A 16,996-nucleotide genomic window follows, 5' to 3' on the forward strand; every position below is an offset into this window, starting at 1 on the left:
CACATACCCTGGACTGCAGAGGGTGCCATGAAGGTGACACCCTCACCTGCCATACAAGCAGCCAGGCCTCTTTGATGTTCCTTTCTCATTCTCAACACTGTTTTCCTCCTAGATCTGATAAGCTGCTTCATCTAATAGGGCAGTTCAGGGCTCTTAGAATTGGTAACTGAGCACTTTGACACTCTGATGCTCTAATTAGTGAAAACATCTGTTTGTCTCTAAAACGTCCTTCAATCCCTAAAGCAATTAAAGTCTTTCAATTTTGCACATCAGAATATGTTGATTCACAGCTAATTGCAATGTTCCTTTTAAAGAAAGAAATTCAGTAAAATATGCTAAAATACCCCAACTGACAATTCCAAGGTGGAAAGAAACAGTAAGAGGGACACCTACTGGTCAGAACTCACCAAACCATACTCCCTCTTGCTTCTTTATGAGCCTTCAGTCATTCTGATGTATGACAGACCACAGACAGCACATGCTGCTCTGTCTCTGGATCTTTGCACATACATTTCCCTCTCTCTGCAGTGCCTATTATTACCTCCCATCCCATATATCCTCCAAATACTCAGGTACACACACATACACACACCTTCTGCACTTGGCTATTTCTTTTTTCCTCAAGTGACATCTGTTACCTCCCAGAGGAAATTTCTTTCTAACACAGAAAATATGGCTGGTGTTCATGTTCTATCTCCCTACCAACTATACAGGCATGATTATTATTCAGTTCTGTGTTCCAAGCATTTAGCATAATGTCTGGCTCACAGTAGTTCAATAAATACTTTTGATAATGAAAAAATGATCATTTTGTTCACTAATACAGACAGATAAGATAATTGAATTTGTGCCACTTACATAAAAGCATGTGATACCCATGACTTAATCAGAAACATTTTCAGGCTTTCAATATAAAAGAGAAATTTTTCATACTAAAGAACATGCATATAATCTTCATACATTTATATCTTCTGAGTAATCATTTTGGAGACATTGTTTCATGGCCACAGTCCAACTCTGTGAGGATGTGCATGCTCTTCCCGAGCTCAGCAGGATGGACCATACCTACACCTCCAGAAAGGTGGGCTTCTCCTCACAATGTGTATACAACCTATTAAATGTACTTCTAGTGTTAACATGATTCTAAGACAGGAAGCAGTGATAAGAAACAAAAGAAGAAGAAGGAAAGTCTATGCAAGTTAGCACTTGCGTTGGTTCCTAGGCAATGCAGAAAATCAGACAAAGAGAGTCAAGCATTTACTATGAACCTGTCATATGCCTTGCATGACTTTTAAATATTATAGGCAAAAAATCAGGAGAAATGTTCCTGGATCAAAAAATACATGCAAATCAGGTAGTCTGGAATATATTACTGGCCTTACTCTACTGGCCAAATACTTTTTGCCTACCAGTGTTTTCACTGAATATCTAAAAATAATACTTCTATTATAATCTACCTTGTCGAATGAGGATAAATTCATTAAGGAAGATAAAATGCCTCAGAGAGATGTTATCATGTTTTTGTTCTGGAAAGAGAACTCAAAGAAATGCTTGAGATACCAAGAAACCACCTATTCTCAGGGCCAAGAACGTCACTGTGACCCAAAACAGACTGAGTTCTGGCATGGTAAATGGAGTACAGAGATGTCTCAGGATGAGGGACAGAGGAAAAGAAACCCAAGAGGTCAAGGAGGTACACAAGAAGCAGAATACACACTGGTAGACAAAACAGTATCTGACTGAAGAAAGCTGTGTTGGCTCTCCACACTCAGCAACTCTGAGTTAACTAACCATCACTGTATCATCATTTTTCATCTTCTGAACTAGACTGAAATGGCTGCTCTTTAAAGGAGAGTTTCTGTGTTCAACAGCTATTTCCAGAGACATCAATCATATGGAGGCAAAGTTCACCATTTCTTATTCTCTCACCTCAAATGCTCCGATTTACAGTTTGACACACATATATTTTAAAAAATTAAAAATAGCGCTATCCTTTCTCATCAAGATCAACCAAAATAAGGATACTTCAGAGAAAATCAAATACTCCTTCTTCTGTAACACTTCTTCTAGGAAGAGATATACACTTAAAAAGGCCAGAGCTAAATTTATGAATTGTGTATACCAGTTGGATATATTATTGATTCACTTCAAATGGGTCCTAATTTAACATAATGTATGCATCTTGAAAAAGGTACAGAGCAAATAGAAAATTTCATGTGCACATAAATACTTACAGAGAGAGAAAAAAAGTGAGAGAGGTGTTATGTATTTTATAAATAGACTATTTCTGTGCCATGTATTCATTCACATATAGTTCAGAATATAAGCATACCAAAAAATTACAAATAAACTCCATCAACTGGCTAATTCCTGACAATGCTGAACAATTTTGAAAACTGTACCTAAGTTAACAATTCTATCATGAAACCTAATGGCTTCGTATTAAATGGTTATCTGTGTCCCTGAAGAGGACTGTTAATGCTCAGGATATGTATGCCATTGTTTTGATCATAGGGTTAACATCAACGTTTGGGTTGTTTTAACATTTTAATCACTCTCAGAGGGTAGCAATTAAACAATCAGGTATTTGGTGGAGTCTAAACCATCAACACATATACCGATAATATATATGCACAGAGCAGTTTACATACACTAAAAGCATAGAAAACCAAATTCTGATCACCTTGCTTAAAATATCTGATACCTCCTAGTTTTATAACTTTTAGCAAGTCATTATTGCCTCCCCAAGGCAAAATTTTCTCACCTCCAAAATGAAAACGAATATTGATTCTCCTTTTTACTATCCATAGAGATACTAAGAAGATATAATAAAAAAAAACACAGAATTTTGACATATCTTTGAAAGTTGTTTTCATTCAACTGTGTGTTCCTAGAGTGTAGAGCCCGAGAGATATTCATGTATACGCAGCGTTTGTCAAATTATTAGGCATTAAATGCTTGTTAAAATAAGATAAATAAAAATTAGAAAGTCAGAAAGCCCTTTTTCAAATATATTACAGTGAAGGGATATTATTGTATGTTTAAACATATCCATAGTTAGCCAATGAATTTGCTTCCAATCTTCCAAGTGAAAGTGAATTTTAAAGAAATTTAGAACCAAAAGGCAAAAATGACACAAAGCTTATTGACTAAGCTTTTATATTATGCTTCTTCTCAGAAATTCCAGAGAGCAGCAGTTCTACAAATGAGCCATTAATATTTTAGGAACCAGATTTCTCCTCTTCATTTATCACTTAAAATGACAATTATACTACTGAATGATGGAGTATACTTGAAAGTATTAATGCAAGTTATCTCTATTTAAGTTAAATGTAACTCAGTATTTTAAAGTACTTGTTAGTCAGCAGTCTATAACAGGGGACTGTAAAAGGATTTAGCCTGTGAGCTAAATCCAGCCCACTATCCATGAGTGAATGGATTTTACATTTTTAAATGGCTTAAAAAATGTTTTAAAAGAACAGTATTTTTTGACATGTGAAAATTATATTAAATTCACATTTCAGTGTCCATAAATAAGTGTAACACAGCAAAGCTCATTAGCTTATGCTGTATTTCCTGTATCTACTTTTACCTGATAGTGGCAGGGTTGAGTAGTTGCAACAGAGACTGTACGGCCTACAAAGTTTAAATTATTTGCTACCTGATCCTTAATAGAAAAGTTTGCCAACCACTGATCTGTATGAAGCTGGACAGTGATATTGGAAGTGACAAGAAGAAGTTTGAGAAATGCTCCCCTAGACCTAGGGCTCCCACATTTTCTAAACTACCTCCTTAATGGACAGTACAGAAAGTGACAAAAAGTACTCTACCTGCCATTTTCCTTGGGAGACCTGAAAAAAAAAAATTGTAAATCTTAAACAGAGTTTGAGACAGTTATTATAGTCACATCATTCATCAAAGTACAAGTACTTTATATATTTCCTTTGATTTTCTTTGAAATGATTTTCTTGAAATGAAAATGTTTACATGGTCAGATACTGACAAACTTTTATAGATTAAAGGGAGTAAAGGTAAAAAGTATTCTATGTTAAACCCAATGGTCATTACCGTCTTTTAAACAATTAAAAGATGGTTATCTCTTCATAAATAAACTTTTTTTAGTAAATCAGAGAGAATTTCAGTTGTTGACATGGACAAAATTGAGAACCTTTATTTTTGGGATAATGTGTTATGTAGTATTAAAACCATATGGTACACAGTAAGGTATTAAGGGGCTAGGTTAATGTCAGGATTGCCTAATCTACAGGATATTGCACAACATTTGATATTTATGTATTTTATGTAGCAGATGCTTAAACAGAACTTCCCATGTGCCAGCAACTGTGCTAAGCATTTTACAAAAATTAGTTCATCTAATCTTCATTAAGATTTATTAGTATCCCCACATTACAAATAAAGAAACTAAGGAACAAAGAAAATAAATAATTTTCACAAAGTATTTCAAAAGCAATTTTTTTAAAGGAGGATTAATATGTAAATTTTCTTTTTTATATGAAAGTAATATATCCCAAAGTATCCAGCCACAGTATAAAGGCAGGATATGAAACAAGACCAGTTGGTCCCAAAGGCCATGTTGCCCTTCACATTCTGCCAAATGAGGGAGGTCTTCGAAGGCCTCACATTCTGAGGTTCTCATCAGAACTGAATTGCAATTGGAGACAGCATTGTGTGAAAACACCTAAAACTGAAGTGGGAGAATGGTCATGGTGTAAGAGTAGGTAGAAGGATCATTTACCATGCTTGGCCTCTCTTCACTAAGCCCATATCACTAACTAGCTGAGCGCTCTTGCACAAATTATTTAAATTTCTATGCTCTGGTTTCCTTATTAGAAAAAAAAATGAAGGTAATAATAACTATCTTGTAGCACTGATAATAGAATTAAATAGCCTGCCACATTATAAATGCTATATAAGTACTTGCTGTTATTTTTGGTAAACTCAGAAGTTTTGACAAAAACATGGCAAAGTTGAGATGTTATGTTAATTATGTTATGCTGTCATGTTGCAGAGTGCCACCCCCTGTGCTCCCTGGCACTGGAGAGCTGGGCCACAGCCATCACCGAAAGTCATGGTACTGAATCTATTATGAAGGTTCAGAGCAAGAGCTATAAAGTCAACTACTTTGTTTCAAAATTCCTCCTCCACCCCAGTTCACAAACTCTTGACTTTGGGCTAACATTTCATCCTTTCAAACCTGTTTCCTCCTCTGTAAAATAAGTTATCAATATCTATCCTGAGAGGGTTGAAGATTAAGAGAGCTTTAGGAATGGGAAGTGCCCAATACAAAGTATTCATTCATACATGCTCACAAATATTATGCTGTGAGTCTTAAGCAGGGAAGAAATATCCTTAAAATAAATCTTTTTGGTTTACTCAGAACTGTTAATGTTTGAAATCAGGACTAACGCAACCCTCCAAGAGTAGCCTTATACCAAGATATCAAAATCATGACAAGATTTAGGAGGATGCTGAGTCCATATCTAATCTGACTTCAGGCTCCCATTAGTGCCACATGAAAGCTGTATAACTTGTCAACAGCAAGCCCTTGACATGAATTCCTAAGTTCTTACCCCAGCCCAGCTACAGATCTAGCATGTCTCCTTGAATACATTATTTTGCCTTTTTCTAATTCGGTTTCCTAACCTGAAAAACTAGCATCAAGAATACTAATTTACTATAACATTGAATTACAGCATTCAAATAATTTGTTTTAGAGTATATATAATAAACATAAAGGATATTCCATTTGGAACAAAGAGTGCTACTCTATCAGTAAGTCTATTTACCTAAATTCAAGTACACGAATATCCTTGTAGCCTGGTAACCCAGTGAATGCATTTGCAACCTGTTAAAAATAAAAATAAAAATTATAATGATGTCAAAACGTGAAAAAGGATATAGGAAATAATGCTTGTAAGAGTCAAATAAAAAGTGTATTGTTTACAACTATTAGAAGCTTGTACATATCCATAGATACAGGAGTCAGAAAGCAAAAGTAAAAAATAGTTGTAATAGTTACAATGTTAGAAAATAGCTTTTACCTCAACACTGCCACATTTTTTTGTCTTATAAGGTTTTAATGTGCTTTAATATTATTTTTTTTCCAAATTACAAAAAGCATACTTCTTATTGGCAAAGCACTGTTTTTCCCCTATGTGATGAAATGTGAAAAAAAATTCACTTCAAAAGAAGCCATAATAGCAATTTTTTTTTTTTTTTTTTGAGACAGAGTCTTGCTTTGTTGTTCAGGCTAGAGTGAGTGCCTTAGTGTCAGCCTAGCTCACAGCAACTTCAAACTCCTGGGCTCAAGTGATCCTCCTGTCTCAGCCTCCCAAGTAGCTACAGGTGTGAGCCACCATCCCCAGTTAATTTTTTATTTCTATTTTTAGTAGAGATGGGGTCTGGGTCTTGCTCAGGCTGGTCTCGAACTCCTGACCTCAAGAAATTCTCCCACCTTAGCCTCCCAGAGTGCTAGGATTACAGGGGTGAGCCACCATGCCCAGTCCATAATAGCATTTTTAAATGTCGTTGCTCAGATTAGAAATCTGGCCATAGCACACACACTGACAAACAGCCTAGTATTTGTTTTTTATAAATGTGCAAGTGTCTGGTGGCATCTCTTTCCTGGTCCTACAACACAAGAAGATCATGGACACACTCAACATTAGAAAGAAATCTGCCAGTCCTGGGAAGCCCCAGGAGAGAGGCCTTGATGACTGCTTAGCACAAAGGAAGCTGTGAAGCAATGGCCAGACAACTCAGCTGGTCAAAAGATCAATTTCTGAGCATCACATCTGCAGAAGCCAGTTTTATTACTCTTTAAAATCCAGCCATGTAACTCCTTATGAGTTTAGTGACTAGAGAGGTAAAAAAAAAGAATACTAGACTGGAATAAAGGTGCAAAAAGAATCAGGTTGTATACAAATACATGTTTTAACAAAATTGAGTAATCCATAATATTTTGGAAAGTGACAACTTCACCAGATGGGTCACCATGGGACTAACATGGGGCAGAACAAAGGAAATAAGTTAATGGACCTTGGTGACATCTCTGGGTATCTACTTTTAACCAAGTTCTCATATAATCAGGAGATTGGGATTTTTAAAAAATCTTGGTTCACTGAAGAAGATCTTCATGCCTTAAGAATAGGGAGTCCAAACCCATAAAATGTTTTGGCTACAGTAATTTGCCTTGTTTTACTCTCTGAAAGGAAAGAGAGAAGTGTTATAATTCTTGTGGGGGGTGAGGAGTAGAATCTACAGGACTGGGAATCAGAAGACTGAGGCTTAGTCTCTGCTATTTTTTTTTTTTTTTTGCTGGCAGTGCCCATGCACAAGCCTTCTTTTTTGGAACTAATACTGCCCTGCCCACTTACCACATCTATTTTTATAAGATTAAAATGAATGTACCTAAAAGTATTCCACTAACTGAAAAATGCTGTACAACTGTATGTTATTACTAAACCCATCCCAGCCTGGGCTTTGCCATCTCTTGAGTCTAAATATGTGTAGGTATTGTATTCTAATTTATCACACGCAGTTAGCCACTGTACAAGGGTCCAGTTGTAAGAAGTTATTCTACTTTATTAACATCAATATTAATAGGTAATATTAATATTAGTTAATATCATTAGGTGATATTAATTAACATCAATATTAATAGGTGTCTGGTGCTTTGCAATATTACTTCAAAGACTTACAATAATCCCAAGAGATCCATATTATCACAATTTTATGGATGAGAAAACTGAGACCATAAGATATCAAGTAACTTGGGCAGGATCACACTTTTGGTGAGTGGCTGAATCAGAATTTATTCAACCCCAATTTCTCTAACACTGAAGCCCATATTCTTCCCACTGAATTACATTGCCTCTTCCCCCTGCCTCATGATAAATATGCTTTAGAATTAGGACCAGGACTGGGAAAACTGTGAAGTTCACCATAACTTCACCCTGAATTAAAATGAAGGGGACTATGTAAAATATAAAGGAAGGAGCACTTTGAAAGGCAAGAGGAGAACTGATTTTCACTCCTACTCCTAGAGAGGCTAAAATGACCATGAACAAGTTATTTGGCCTCGGGGGCCTTGTCTGTAAAATGGAGATGCTCATCCGCATAGCTGCTGTGAGCACAGACAGAATGCACGCAGCCTGCGTAGAGCAGCATGCGAGGGGGCTGCGTTGACACTGTGACTGCCTTCAGCTACCAACACTGCCAAGCCTACCACACTGACCTTTCCCTCTCTGATGTCGTCCTTCATGTTGTCCCAAGCTTATCTTGTCTCCTCTTCCTCTTACCATTCCCCTCATAAAGAAAAGGAGTAATAGCTCCTGAACCTCATCCTCTCCAAGCAAGCGTTCTTTCTCCTTGTACAACGTCCAATAATCCCTAGAGAAGCTTAGGGAACAATCCGTGTGACTGTGCCCTAAAGGGCGAGAGCTGGAGGACCCTTCAGTTTGTAATAAACATGGTGACGGGATTCTTCAGAGACATGACCCTCGCGTCTGCTGTTCTATATGAAGTGGCTGTTGGTAGAACATTTCACTCCAGGGGAGGGAACAGTGGTGTAGAGATAAGCCAGGGAAGGTGTTTCACGGTAGGCCCAAACCCTTCACCACCCTCAAGTCACCTCGACTCAATAGCTACCTACTCCATAAAGTCCCTGCTGCAGAAGTTTTTCAGAGTGTTTATTGAACTTTCTCTAAATCTGCAGTGATTCCACGCAATTATTTAGCCAAACACTAAGGCATATTAAAGGTTCCTTAATCAAAGGGCAGCAAAACCAGACAGCCAATCCAAGACACTATCTGATGCCAGGTGGCCACTGGCCTGGCTGACAATTCTTCCACATACCAGATAGTCTTGCAACTTGAACTTGGCCACACATCTAAGAAAATGAATTGTCTGGCCTGCACTCCCCAGGTCTGATGGCTGCAATGATGCTGTTTGGCTAAGAGATGCACATTTTTATTTCCCATGTGGACACAGTGTCTGGGAAAGGAAATTAATCCAAGGTAATGGAGTTGACAAATTTGGCCAAAGAGAACTGCATCAAAAGGGAATGAAAAATAAATAAACAGGAAGGGATGATACGTCATCAGACAAAGAAGGGCATTTAATGTTTTATTATACAAGAGCAAAGGCACACGAGAAGGGGGCCAATGGGTCATTTTTGATTAAAAGAATCTTGAGTTTTCGTCCTTTGTAGAATTCTTCCAGAAAGTAAAGTTATGGGATGGTCTAATCCACTGTTCTTTAAAGAAATTCCTCTTTATTAATAAAAACACCTCCAACTAAGGAACAGAGATGGGAAGAAAATTTTTCACTGGATCCCCTTTTGTGCTTCTAAACTTTGTACCAAGTATTATGTAGGTGTTAACTAATCAAAATTTTCAATTTAAAAAAATGAAACTAAAGATGAAATGAAAAAAATCAAATTTAATGTTACCTCAAGAAAAATAATACATTGTACGTAGTACGTAGTTTCTCAAAGAAACTTGTTTCTTCAAATATTATCAAGTCAAAACCATGCCACAGAACACATTTTTGCTTGACTGTGCAGTATAATTTAGAAATAACATTTATTTATTAGCAGATGGCAAGATTTTTGTTTCTATGAAAGAACTCACCTATCCTTCTGTGAACTTTGCACAGAGCTTTCCAAAGAAAGGGTTATGTCACCACCCCAGGAACCACCTAGATGAACAGCTTGAATCCAAAACCTACCTTTGAACAGTGTTGTGAATAAGGGAAATTTACATCACCAGCAAACTGTCTTGTTTATTAAAAAACAAACAAACAAACCACCCACCTCTGAAATAAACTCTTCTACAAGGTGCTGGTGGTAGAAGCTGGAGGGATCCTGTAGTTCTTCCCTGTATTGCTTCCCCAAAAGGTGGATACTGAATTCTGCAATCTGTTCAGCTGCTGGCTTTGTGGGTTCTTCTATCACAGTCTCAATTTCATTGCTAATCTGGATTTTTAGAGAAAGAACAGTAAGTGTCAACGTTTATTCATCCAATCAACAAACATTTATTGATATTGCCTACAATGCATCAGATATGGTGCCAAAGACAACTTCTGATGACAACCTTTTATATAAAATTATACTTTGGAACAAATTGGGTGGACTTTAAGACATAGGCTAATATTAAAATTACTATGCATGTGTTCATTCCTTTGAACACACACTGACCAGTGTGGGGGATGGTAGAAAATTTTCCACAGGAAACAACCAAAATAAGTGAAAAAAGAGTTGACCATGCTATAATTATCATCTAAAAATAGCCTCGAAGGGTGTTTCTCAAACCTTTTGGTCTTAAAGCCCCTTTAAAACTCTTAAAAATCATTGAGAAACCCAAAGTAGTTTGGTTTATGTGAGTTTTATCTATAAATAATTACCAAACAGAAAGTTTATAAATTTTTAAAAAATAGTTATTACTTTATTCTGAAATAATAAGCCTATTACATGTAAAATAAAAAAAGTTATGGGAAGAGTACATTGTTTATATTTTTTGCGAATTCTTTAACGTGCATGGGTGGAGAGCCTGTGGCCTTCTAGGTCCTTAAGTGCGGGCTTTTGACTGAATCCAAATTTTACAGAACAAATCCTTTTATTTTTATTAATACGCTTTTGTTTGTCTTTTATATTTTTATTTTATTTTAAAAGTGAATGTATTTAAAACACCAAAGAATAAAATAAGTTTCAACAAAATAATCCTCAGATTGACAGACACAATTAGAACATTAGTAAGCCATAAAAGCTATGCTCATGATTTAGTTCTAACTTCCCCTGCCTGACTGGTGCCACAACCACAGGAGGCTCATTGGCAAGAGTTTATGGGAGTTGAGTACACCAATCTGTTATCAGCTTCTGACAACAGGGCACTGTGTTTGTGCTTGAAGTGAAATGTGTGAATAGCTGCACAGCTTCAACAGTATTTTTTAATTCTATCTGCTTAACAGCCCATCATGTCAAAGAAGACCAAGAGAACACTGAAGGAAGAAAACAGATTTTTTAATGAATTGCAATTGGGAATTGCAATATTATCTTGTTTCTGCTAAAGATGACGTACTAGCTTTGTGATACTGCAGTATCAACATTAAAGAAATTATCAGCCGGGCGTGGTGGCTCACGCCTGTAATCCTAGCACTTTGGGAGGCTGAGGCGGGCGGATTGCTCAAGGTCAGGAGTTCGAAACCAGCCTGAGCGAGACCCCGTCTCTACCAAAAATAGAAATAAATTAATTGACCAACTAAAAATATATATACAAAAAATTAGCCGGGCATGGTGGCGCATGCCTGTAGTCCCAGCTACTCGGGAGGCTGAGGCAGTAGGATCGCTGAGCCCCGGAGATTGAGGTTGCTGTGAGCCAGGCTGACGCCACGGCACTCACTCTAGCCTGGGCAACAAAGTGAGACTCTGTCTCAAAAAAAAAAAAAAGAAATTATCAGCATTATAACACTCATAAGGACCACAAATATGTTAAATTAGAGGGAGAGGCCTGAAAGGTTGTACTGCAGAAATTAAAAGATGAAAAGCAAAAGCAAAGACAATTCTTTCAAGCAGCAATAAGACCTGGAAATAATGTCACTAAAGCAACATATTAAATAGCTTATATATTCAGAAGAAAAGGGAAGCCATTGAGTGATGTAGAAATTGTGAAAGAATGTACTGTCAAAGTTGTAGGATGCTTAGACCCTAATGTTTCAAAGTACAAAAAACTACCTCTTTCAAGGAGTACCATAATTGATCAGCAGCATGAATTAGACTTCAACTTAACAGAACAACTTTATGTAATACTTCAAAAGGAAAATGTATATTATTCAATTGCTCTGGATGAATCAACTGATACTACTGACTCAGTACAGGTTTTATACTTTATTGGGGTCATAACAGATTTTCTTTGCTACAAAGAGTTACTCACTTTGGGCACTCTTGTGAACAGAACATGGGGAATAGCTATCTCCAACAAATTTTAAGACAAATATGCAGTTAGACTGAATTTGGCAAATTTAGTGAGCATATGTACAGACAGTGCATATATTACCTACCTGCACCTTCCATGACAGGAAAATCTTATTACATAGATTTTTTAAAAAGATATTAACAGATCCTGATGCTCTCATTTTTTTCACTGTATCTTGCATCAGCAAAATCTCTGTGCTAAAGCTACTATTCTAAGTGACACATTGCAACCAGTTATAAGTATTGTTAACTGTATTCCTGCAAATGCAACATGGGATTGTCAGTTTCATAACATGCTAAAGGTGAACGATGAGGTATTCAGTGTGGATTTGCTATATCATTCTAATGTGTGTTGGCTATCACAGGGAGAGGTGTTAGCCAAAATTTTATCTCTGCAAGAACAGATAGTTAAATTTTATGAAGAACAGAATCAGCAATGTGAATTATTGAAAGAAGATTTCTATAGGAATGTAATATTTCTGTGTGATATCATGTCAAATCAAAACGACTTGAATATTTCTTCACAAGGTAAAACTAAGTCTATATATGATATGTGGCAAAAAATCCAAGCATTTTGAAAAAAGCTATCTTTTTTCAAAAGACTTCTTTTTCAAAAGGAAATTTTAGATGAACATTTTCCCCTGTTAGCAAAAGTCACTGATGAGCAGGATGATATATGCAAATCATTTGAAGAATACACAGCCGTTATAGACCTATCAATTGGAGAATACAATGAAAGGTTCACTGACTTTGAGAATCATAACATCACACTTAAATTTGCATTTCTGCCTCACCTAGTTCATATCACCAAAGAAGGCACCTAAAGAACTACAGATGGATTGATTGAGCTCTCAGTAGATGACATTTTAAAGTCATTGACGCTAAGAAAGATCCAATTGAAATATAGAAAAATACCCAGGCCTTTGGGGACATGCCTGAAAAATGCTTTCTTGTTTTTCAACCACTTATTACTATGAATCTACATTCTCCTACCTAACCCAAATCAAGATGCCCTTAAGGTCACCAATGACTGATACTCATCTAGAGGATCAACTGAAACTGTAGACCTGCATGCTGTAACCAAATATTCAAATGCTTTCCAACAAAAAGCAGATACAACAAAGGCATTAAAAAATTACTTAACCTTAAAATTAACAAATAGTTTTCATTTTTTTAAATTATTAAGTACATAGTAATTAGATTTTTACAAAATAGTATACATTTTTAAGTCTATCTAATTGAAGTTTCTTGAATGCAGCCTTATTTGACTATAGCTAAATTAATGCAGCCTTCCAACATGAAAATGTTCCCCACCCCTGGTCTAGAATAATAGAATACAGTGGATTCTCATATCTGCATCTGAATTCAATTAGTTACAATATGCTGTTTTAATTGAAGTATATGGAAAAAAAAACCATCCACGTGGATATATACCGGGGGAGGAATATTTTCAGATAATTGTGAATATTCTTTTCTGATACTACACCAAATTTAACAAGTAGTAATTTATTAAAGGTTAGTTTGCTATATGGAATCTAAAATCATATTCAACAAACTTTTTCTACTCTGTAACATTAAAACCCAGGTCTTCTAGTCAAAGGTAAAATAATTTAAGAACAAAATAGATATTGGATTATAACCCAAAGAATAAAATAACTATCCATGAGTCCATACTGATATGAAAAAATAAGAAAGAAGTAATAACAGTTTTTTACACAAGAATTCCAGTTAATAAAGGCAGGAGAAATGAGGAAAGTAGAATGTCACTACTAGGACACTACAGTAATAACTGCCGATGCAAAGCACGCTGGAGCTCATTTAATCCAAGTCCTTCCATTTTGATACATAAGAAAACCAGGGATTGGACAGGATGAATGAGTACCCCAAGGACTCACAGTGAGCCAATAGCAGAGTCAGGAATAGAACACGGGTGCTTTTTTCCATTGTGTCATTTTTCATCCCTGACGGATCATACATAATCTGAGACCTTCAAAACTTCAGAATGGGAAAGAACCTCAAAGATCCCACCATCCCTTCTGATGCTTGAGTTCTCTCTGTAAAATCCCTGACAAATGGCTGCTTGTCACCAGTTTAAATGGCTCTGCTGAGAAAGAAGTGTGACTTTCAAAGGCAAAATAGACTATTACACTTCCTAAAAGCTCTCATGGTTGGAAAGTTGTTCTTATTAAACCCAAATCTAGCTCCCTATAAATTCTGCCATTGATCCAAGTTCTATAACCTAGAGCACATATAAAAACTGTAGTCCCAGAGAATCCTTCAAATATGTACAAGCAGTTATCGTTTCTTCCACGACCTTTCACTAGTTCCTCTCTTCCAGATACTGCTGAAGCTCCCAATGTCTGTCTTAGAATGTGGCACCCACAAGTGAGGTCTAATCAATTAACACATGGTAGGATTACCACCTCCCTTACAATAGACTTTAGATTTCTATTAAAGCAATCTAAAATTACACTAGTTTTTACTAGTTTTGTTTTCTCCATAACTGCATCATACTACTGATTCATAGCGAGACTAATACCAACAAAAACTCTTAGTCTGGCCGGGCGCGGTGGCTCACGCCTGTAATCCTAGCTCTTTGGGAGGCCGAGCCGGGTGGATTGTTTGAGTTCAGGAGTTCGAAACCAACCTGAGCAAAAGCGAGACCCCGTCTCTACTATAAATAGAAAGAAATTAATTGGCCAACTAATATATACAGAAAAAAAAAATTAGCCGGGCATGGTGGCGCATGCCTGTAGTCCCAGCTACTCGGGAGGCTGAGGCAGGAGGATTGCTTGAGTCCAGGAGTTTGAGGTTGCTATGAACTAGGCTGATGCCACGGCACTCACTCTAGCCTGGGCAACAAAGCGAGACTCTGTCTCAAAAAAAACAAAAAAAACTCTTAGTCTTAGGGAATTTTGCACAAGACTTTGCATTTTTCCATATTAAATTTCATCTCACTAAATTTAGACCGAGACTTCCATTTTCAGTTTATTATAAAAGAAATATCTTGACTAATCTTACTAACACAGAACACCTAAAATGTTGAATAAATTTTTTTAATGATTTTACTCCATATTGCATAGCTGCTTTGCAAGAAAGTGAAAAAAAAAAAAAAGTCAAATCAAACAAGCAGGTCGGGCACAGTGTCTCATGCTTATAATCCTACCACTCTGGGAGGCTGAGGCAGGAGGATCGCTCGAGGTCAGAAGTTTAAGACCAGCCTCAGCAAGAGCAAGACCTCATCTCTACTAAAAATAGAGAAATTAGCCAGGCATGGTGGTGTGCACCTGTAATCTCGGCTACGAGAGGCTGAGGCAGGTCTTTGTGATTTCTATGAGCTAGGCTGATGCCACAGCACTCTAGCCCAGGTGACAGACTGAGACCCCATCTCAAAAAAAAAAAAAAAAAAAATTAAAACAAGCAAGCAAACAAACAAACAAACAAAAGCCCCTAAGGTATCAATAAAAGATAAATTACAGAAATCCAGAGAGGTGATGCAGTGTTGAAGGTGGCAGCTTCCACAGAACATATGCTGATCCTTTGTGACCTAGACTTAAGTTTTAAATACCATAAAGGGGTAGAATACAAACAGAAGGACTATACATGTTGAAAAGTCACATCAAAGACTCCCACATAAAGCAAAGATTCTAAAAGCTCAATGTACAGTTTGAATAACACTTTAGACTATATTGAAAGAAGAATAGAAGACAGAACTGAATGCAACACAGAAAGACAAAAAAGGGAAAGTCATTAGTTAAGAGACATGGGAGATAAAATGAGGTCAGACATATAATCCAATCACAGGAAATAACAGCTGAGAATTTCTCAGAATTTATGTTAGACATAAAGCTTCATATTAAGTAAATACAACAAATCCAAAGCAAAATAAATAAATATACACTTGTACCCACTTTTGTGAAATTGCAGAATCCCAAACATAAATGTGCGTGAATATATATACATATATTTGAAGATATATATCTTAAAAGCAGCCACAGAAAACAACCAGATTACCCACAAGGGAGTGAAGACTGAGCTGATAGTTGAGTTCTTAGTAGCAACAATAGAAGTCAGAGGATAATAAAATAAAAGCTTGACAAAAAAAGTTCTCAATCCAGAATTGGATATAGATATAAAATATCTTTCTAGAATAGGGACATAATGAAGACATTTTCAAGTGATCAAAAACTGAGATTGAACCAGTGAGAAACTCTTGCTAAAGTAGTATCAGAATTACCTCATGACAGTTCCCCAAACCTTGTTTCATTTCATTCACCATTTGAAGCCTTCCCTCACCAAGAATTCACAAATAAGAGCAGATTTACTCAGGTCTCTAAGGAATCTCAGATTCTTTTATATTACTTTTTCCAGAGATGGGGTCTTGCTCTGTCACCCAGACTGGATGTAGTGGCACAATCGTAGCTGACTACAGCCTCAAACTCCTGGGCTCAAGTGATCCTCCCACCTCAGCCTCCCATAGCTGGGACTACAGGCAGGCGCCACCATGTCCAGCTTTAGATTCTTTTTAATGTACTGGTTTTAGAATCCACAACATTTTTACAAGAAGGCACTACATGAAGTCCTATGTAGTCTAGCAGTGGAATATAAACTCTCTCTTAACTCCTATTCTCCATGTTAAAAACTAATTAATAGTTAACAAAATAGAGCATCACTCACACTCTCCTCTGGCCTTTCCAAGCTGCTCTCTGAAGCACCTTCAAAGGAGGCCGCCTCTGGATACAAAACACTGACAGCAGCACCTAAGCAGAAAAACAAAAATAGATGTATGAATTCAATCCCTGACCAGGTCAGAATTTGTATCAAGAAATAAGGAATTGACTTCAAAAATCATTTCTGGGATGGGCGCAGTGGCTCAGGCCTGTAATCTGAGCACTCTGGAAGGCCGAGGCAGGAGGATAGCTTAAGGTCAGGAGTTCAAAACCAGCCTGAGCAAGAGCGAGACGCCCTCTCTACTTAAAAATAGAAAGAAATTAATTGGCCAAC

The 16,996-nt window shown here is 36.8% G+C and overlaps 1 protein-coding gene across 1 annotated transcript in view; it reads right to left on the reverse strand.

Annotated features, from left to right (window-relative positions):
- The window catches only part of IMPG2 (interphotoreceptor matrix proteoglycan 2), a 92,150-nt gene that overhangs the window by 38,552 nt on the left and 36,602 nt on the right, over positions 1-16,996 (reverse strand). The window contains exons 6-9 of the mRNA XM_012779675.2: positions 16,670-16,752; positions 9,836-9,997; positions 5,808-5,866; positions 3,831-3,851 (exon numbers count right to left, since the gene is read on the reverse strand). Coding sequence (XP_012635129.1) covers positions 3,831-3,851; positions 5,808-5,866; positions 9,836-9,997; positions 16,670-16,752 — 325 coding nt within the window. The remainder of the gene's footprint in view (positions 1-3,830; positions 3,852-5,807; positions 5,867-9,835; positions 9,998-16,669; positions 16,753-16,996) is intronic.

This window comes from Microcebus murinus, chromosome 1 (genome assembly GCF_040939455.1).
Source record: "Microcebus murinus isolate Inina chromosome 1, M.murinus_Inina_mat1.0, whole genome shotgun sequence".
NCBI classification, from domain to species: Eukaryota; Metazoa; Chordata; class Mammalia; order Primates; family Cheirogaleidae; genus Microcebus; species Microcebus murinus.